At 35.5% G+C, this 7204-nt stretch overlaps 1 protein-coding gene across 13 annotated transcripts in view; it reads left to right on the forward strand.

The window, feature by feature from the left end:
• Positions 1-6165, forward strand: part of LOC100116230 (dimethyladenosine transferase 1, mitochondrial) — a 141509-nt gene extending 135344 nt beyond the window's left edge. For all 13 annotated transcript variants that reach the window (XM_032601439.1, XM_031921622.2, XM_031921625.2 and 10 more), the window contains one exon: positions 5849-6165. In XM_032601439.1, coding sequence (XP_032457330.1) covers positions 5849-6092 — 244 coding nt within the window. In that variant the 3' untranslated portion in view covers positions 6093-6165. The remainder of the gene's footprint in view (positions 1-5848) is intronic.
• The last annotated feature ends 1039 nt before the right edge of the window (positions 6166-7204 follow it).

Here is a 7204-nt window from a genome sequence, read left to right on the forward strand (position 1 = left end):
TTGTCGATGGAGAAAAAGGAGTGCATCCAACATGTGCAGAAGAGGATGGGTACTCGCCTTCGAAAGCTAGTGAAATCTTTCTCTCGGAAGAAGCTTCCAGACAACAAGCTTATTGGCGGAAGAGGAAGGCACTCTGCAAAAGTGATTGACAAGTTGTCGACTTTCTATGGTAAATATTAGAAGTCATCCAGATACCATTGACGATATGTATAATGCAATCTGAGCAACTTTCAATCACATGCAGTCAACTGACGCCAATGCATCAGTTATGCCCACCAGGACGCGACAGTTGGTACAGGTGGCGAAAGGCGAGCAGCCAAAGCCACAGGAAAGTCCGGGATCAGGAGCGTCGGCGACGAGATCGAGAAGGTTTGTGTGACGCGCAGTGAATGTGATTGTGTGCATGAGAGTGTATATCACCCGCGCGAGGGTGATCTGGCGCGATTATTCTAGCGTCGCGGCGAGTCGCAAAGTTGTTGGCGACTCGCGAATTATTATTATTTTCATATTTGTAAATTCACGGTTTTGACGCGCTAGTGAAATATAACCTAGTCTTATTATTTTACGTGCTTTTTCGTCATTTCTCAACCTCGCTTGTTTACTTCCGATTCCTGTTCCTTCCTGCGAATAACGCCGCCTCCGCGGGCGTTATTTATTAGTATCTAATGCAGTTGAGCAGCCGAGAACGCGTCAGGCGGCGCGTTGACCCAGCAACACAAAAGCAGCTGACACAGCTGTATGCAACGGAGGTGTTTCGCGGGCGTAGAGGAGTCCTCCGCCGCATCGAAGGAATGCGATCCATTCGTTTAGCGCGTTATTCGTTGATCGGATTTACACCCCGTTACACACGGTAAAGTTAAAGGTATTTATATTAAATATCACAATAAAAATTTTAAAATGATTTACTTTAATTTTGTAATTTTTACTGATGATTCTTTTTTCAGAGTTTAAAGATGTTGTGTCCCCTTAAATGTAGAAACATACAACGTGACTTGTGTGGACAGAGAGTGATGATTGCTTTAGCACAATGGTTGTTATGCGGACACTTTTATGTGTCCGCACAACAACAACTACAACAACATGTACGCTTCGCGTACATTGAATTGATTAATTGTTTAATTACATGTATATTCAATAATAATTTTCTACGTTCATTTATTTTACAAGTATCTGAATTCGAACTTATGGATTGAAAATAGTTATCATACAAATATTTTCAGGCACAAAATAAATAACTTATATAGGTTAACCAAAAAAAAAAAAGATGAACACACAAAGCATAACTTCTTGAGATATGCGAGAGTACTAATCTAATATACTTATATGATCTTTTTAGTAAGATGAAAATTTTCTGGTGGTTTGTATAGACTATCAACACTACTGACAGGTTGGAACAGCAAACAAACATATTCACTGTCAACGGCACAGCAGCGGAAGAAATAGCTGCTATAGAAAATTATACTAGATTGATAAAACAGTTATTTTCTGTTTCTACGTCACGGCGTACTTCGGCACGGCGCGTTCGCGCGGCAATATGAATTCGATAGAATTTTTTAACTTTTTTTCAAATTAAATTATAGAACTACTATTTAATTTTAATTTCAAATTTACATTATTTATATTATTTTGATAAATCGATATATAAGAAATTATGATTTTATAAAAAATTGTTATTTTCATACCCACAGTAATTAGTTTATAACTAAACATCAAAAATTGTTTGCAAAGAGTTTCAGAAACGGGAAATTTCTTGTAAATACAAGCTTATAAATTTATTTACTCAATATTTTTAACAGCTGGTAAATTAAAACGCAAAATAGACTATTAATGTATAAATATACTGGATTACAGCTGGTAAATTAAAACGCAAAATAGACTATTAATGTATGAATATTCTGAATTTACTACGGTTTCAGTTATTTGTTTATAATAAAATATTTTTAGACAAAGTGGTTTTTTCTCTATCAGATGTTGTCCCTCGGTGGTGATCAAGAATATTGGTTTGTCTCTATCGGTCTTCCCGAGGCAGGTTGTGTGGTGAAAAAGGAGAGAAAGAACTTTAAAACATTTTCTCTTTTCTTCTCAATGTTTCGACGGACAATGCCGCCCTCGTCAGGAGACTGATCTGAAAAAATGTTATTAAAAACTTGTTGTATAACAATATATGTACAGTGTGAAGAATAGGACTTACAATTATGGAGAAGATCGGTAGAAAGTGTTGTCGAGAAGGCGCTTCCCCGCCGCGCGGCGGGGGTAACGTAGGTGAACAGTGTTGCTCTCTCAGTTGTTCGATTCTAATTCACGCGAGTCGAGATTTTCGTTGTATTTATATAGTGCGGAGCAGTGAGAAGAGAGTCGAGCGGCCGTGTTGACAATTTCTTCCGCTATTGATGTCGGAGCCTGGCTTATGTTTGTTTCGTTTTCAGCTGGTGTATATTTAAAAATCTGCCAGAGACGGTTGGTTTGGTGTACCAATCAGTTACAATTTTATCATTGTCTTTAAACAATAGAACATCTAGAAAACTTAAGGAGTTATCGATCTCAGTCTCGTGGGTAAATTGTAATCTATTGTTGTAAGAATTGAATGTTTTTAAAATTTCGTCGACTTTGTCACTCGGCACACATGTAACAATGTCGTCAACATATCGATAAAAGAATGTTGGTTTGAACGATAGTTTAGATAGGCAATCCGTTTTGTGATCATCCATGACAATTTCAGCGAAGAAACCCGAGATTGGAGAGCCCATTGGTGTGCCGAACAGATGTTTATAAAATTTACCATTAAATTGAAAAAACGTATTCTCCATAAGTAATTCACAAGCTAACAAAATTTCACTGAGAGGTATTTCGGATTTCTGTACAATTTGTATATATCTTTTTTCGATGCTCTTCTTGACTAATGATTGGTCAATGTTGGTATAGAGTGGTTTTACATCGAGGCTGAGTAAGCGCTGGTTCGGTGGGACTACTATGTGTTTTATTTTTTCTATGAAATCATAGCTGTTTTCTACGTATGAGTCAGGTTTTTTAATGCTATTTTGTAATATTCTAAGAAGGCTTTTCGATAAAAAATACGCAGGGAAGCCTATTGTTGAGATTATAGGTCGTAAAGCGAATTTTTTTTTGTGAATTTTAGGTAGTCCACAACATTTTGGCAAGGTGGTGTTTGTTTGTGTCAGTTTAAATTTACTGTATTTTTTTTCAAAAAAGTCGTTAGTGTTCCAATTGTTCATACATTTTTTTACTTTTTTCTGGATTTTTGATAATGGATTTATCGCTATTTCAGTGTATGTATTTTTGTTTGACAATTGTAGTTCCATTTTTTCAATGTAATCGGATCTTAGCATCGCAACGGTCACATTGCCTTTATCGGCTAAAGTGAACATGATGTTTTTGTTGTTTTTAGTAAAATAATTAGTGTCTTGTGATTTTTTCCTTAAAATTGTTTCTTCTATTTTTGTGTATTTAGTTTTGTGATTTTTTTTATCAGTATATTTCGTATGTCATTGGTTGTTTTATCCGGTAAGTTATTGTAAGTAATCAAGTTTTCTATGTTTTTTATATATTCGATTGTTTTTGTGTCATGAAGTTTATTTTTTGGATCCAATTTTCGTCCTACATATCGTCGACATTATTAAATATGTGCTGAATGACAAAGTCGACGAAATTTTAAAAACATTCAATTCTTACAACAATAGAGATCGATAACTCCGTAAGTTTTCTAGATGTTCTGTTGATTAAAGACAATGATAAAATAGTAACTAATTGGTACACCAAATCGACCTTCTCTAGTAGATTTTTAAATTACACATCACAACATCCTATGTCTCAAAAATCGCCATGGTGTACAATCTTGTCGATAGAGCGATAAAATTATCCAACGAGAAATTTCACTAAAAGAACATTCAAAACAATAAAAATTACTGCATGAAAATCATCATCCACTCGCCTTCGTTAACAAATATATACAAAAAAGAACATCAAACACATTGTCAAGGCAACAGATTAGCAGTAATGAAAAACGCAATATTGTAAGCCTACCCTATATTCAAGATTTTTACGAGCAGACCAGTCATGCATTCAATACTCTCAACATCGAAGCTGTACTGAAAATAAATAGCCAAATGAAAAACATCATTATAAAAGGCAAAGACAAGAAAGATAAAGATCTAGAAAACAACGTTTTCTATAAACTTAAATGTAATGATTGCTCTGCCACGTATGTAGGCCAAACAAAAAGGAATGTGTGTATACGTAAAAATAAACACAAAAAATCGAAAAATACTGTAATCTCCGATCACGTTAACAATCTGAATCACATTTTCAATTTTAAAAACTACCACATTAAAGACAGAGAGATCAATTTAAATAAAAGACTAGTTTCCGAAATGCTACAAATACACCTACAAGAAAACGGTATTAATAAGAAGGAAGACACTCAAATTTTAAATACAGCATTAACACACGTTATACACCAGCTGAAAACAAAACAAACATAAGCCATGCAAAAATTTGTACCGATCTTCTCCATAATTTTAAGTCCTATTCTTCACACTGTACATATATTGTTATACAACAAATATTTTATAAAATTTGTTCACATTAATCTCTTGATGAGGGCGGCATTGTCCGTCAAAACGTTGAGAAGAAAAGAGAAAAAATCTTGAAGTTTTTTCTCTCCTTTCTCGCCACACAACCTGCCTCGGGAAGACCGATAGAGACAAACCTATATTCTATTTGTTTATAATTTTGTAACATAATTTTTTGACGCAAAACAGGTTTCTGGAGAATATTTTACAGGCAATATCCTATTGAAAAAGTTGATTGAAAATTGATTTTTTATAAGTTTAAACCCCAGCTTGACCCCTTAGAAATCATTTTACTTGTAACTCTATAACATGAATTTAAATGTGTGTGTGTGTATATATATATATAAATCATGTTAATTGGCCTAATCAGCTTCTGTTTATATGAAGAAGTGCTCCCATTTGGCTATTGTACCTTCCCTATCTCATTTAGCTCACGGCGTGATCTTTCCATACCCGCTCATATACTACTGTTAGAGCATCATTTTTCCCAATACACTTTTTTGCAAGCCAATGAAATTGTTTTTTTCAAACTGCGAACTTTAAGTTTTTTTGACAAATTATGAAAGTTTAAAAAATCTGTAAGTGCTTTAAAATCCTATGGTGTGCACCAAGGGCTAAATGGTCTTTTTGATTGCGTGTTGTTTGCAGTACTCGGCCTCCGCTCTCAGACGAATTCGCCTCGGACTTGTTGGAGAGGTTGGATAAATAATAAACACTGAGGTTAATAATATAATATATTGACCAAGTGATAAGTGGTCGAAAACAGCCTCGTGAAACACATCCGCTCACATTGAAGTACAGAAGGCAAGAGGAAGACGCGAGACCATAACATAGTTTCGGCAGCTCTTGCGGTCAAGTGATATTTACTCACATGCCATAGGAGGGAAGACTTATTTGCGTGCGTTCCCCTCACACACTCGTTAGCTCGCTCACTTATTCTACGCGTTTTATGGTTTGTTATACATTGAACTTGGTTGAACTTGGTTGAACTTGGCGATATATTAATAAAGATTATAATATTTACTATATATTACAAATAGGACTAATACTTAAACTCCACACCAGGTATAAATACCACTTTACGCCTTTGGTCCACAATTAACTATTTTCTTCTGTCTGTTGAAAAATGACTTTAGTTCTTTGTAAATTTAAAAGCGTCAAATCTTTCCTGTGTATTTAAAAAAAGTACTTGATTTGTAATACACAATCAAAATTAAATCTTTTGAATTCACAATGACTGTTATAAAATTTTTTTTTAGGACATTGTTTCCTATGGATCGTCGTAAACAACTTTCAACAACTATGTTCAAGTTAGCTAAAATTAATCCAGGAATTCGATCGTTTCAGTTAACTGTAGAAGAGATAAACAGATTAGTAAGTGCGTACAAATATCTTTGTGAAAAACATCCTGAAATTGTGAGCTATGATTATAGAGCATCAAAAAAAATAGTATCAAAAAAATTAACAAAATCAATAAGTGTTCAAGATTTCACAGAAAACTAAAAGTTGTGTAATCATTAACAACAAATTGTTATATATTTAATGTAAGATCAATAAATAAAAATTTTGTTTATTAGTTTGTTGTTGAATATACTTACATAAAAAATATTAGAAAAATTTGTTGTAATGTTCCTAGTGTATCATTTATATTTCCATTGTACAGTGTTATGTGGTAGATTTTTGAGAGAGAAAACCATAAATAACTGTTCCTAATTTGTTTTCTGGTCTCAAATTTAGACACACTTTTTGCAAAGATTTTGGTCTGGATTCGCGCATTCGTACGCTGCACTCTACTTTCTAAGATCCCGTGTCTCTGGCTGCAATTTAACTGACCCGATACACAACCGAAGGTACCTTTTTTATCTACTGCCTCATTTTCTGTACAGTTTAACTCTTTCGTATTCTCTTTAAAGATGGCAATGTTTTCATCATTCTACATTTCAACCATTTTTTAACATGTATTTTTTCTTGTTTCTCCTCTCGTTATTTGTTTTCTCTTATTACAGCTCGACACATCCCTGGTAGAAATTTTAGTAGATAACGCAGGAAGGCCATCACGCCAGGTCGGTAATGAATCGCTCGCGTCAATCACCTGACCGAAACTTCGCGATTTTAATTTCTTTTCCGCGGCGGTCCCCTTTTTAGATCCTTTCAACGCAACGACGGTTTCTGTCTCTGCCGCCGCCCCGTTTTCCGGAGAAGCTACTCGACTAGTTCGACGGTTTTGTGAAAACAAACATCCCGTTGTCACTACTGTCGCTATTCAAATTAGAATTTTTCCGGGGGATTAAACTTACTTTTCCGATCTCCCGGTCTTCTCGTTTCCCAACCGCGCACGTAATTTTGAAAAAGCCGGCCAACTTAGAAACGTTACGCCCTGATTGCCGAAGTTTTGGCAGTACGTTCGCCGGACGTCTAGTTACCCCGTATCCGCCTTGCCCTGCGCACGATTAGGACAGCTGCGGCTCACGTAGCCTTTCTGATTGCACGCGAAACACCTGACTTATGGGCATTGAGACGCACGATGTCCCACACCTTGACACGTATAGCACGCGCGTACGAATTCGTGCAGTTTATCACCCGTTGAAGCCTCCGCACCTAACGAGAATTTCGTC

This window comes from Nasonia vitripennis (genome assembly GCF_009193385.2).
Source record: "Nasonia vitripennis strain AsymCx chromosome 1 unlocalized genomic scaffold, Nvit_psr_1.1 chr1_random0014, whole genome shotgun sequence".
NCBI classification, from domain to species: domain Eukaryota; kingdom Metazoa; phylum Arthropoda; class Insecta; order Hymenoptera; family Pteromalidae; genus Nasonia; species Nasonia vitripennis.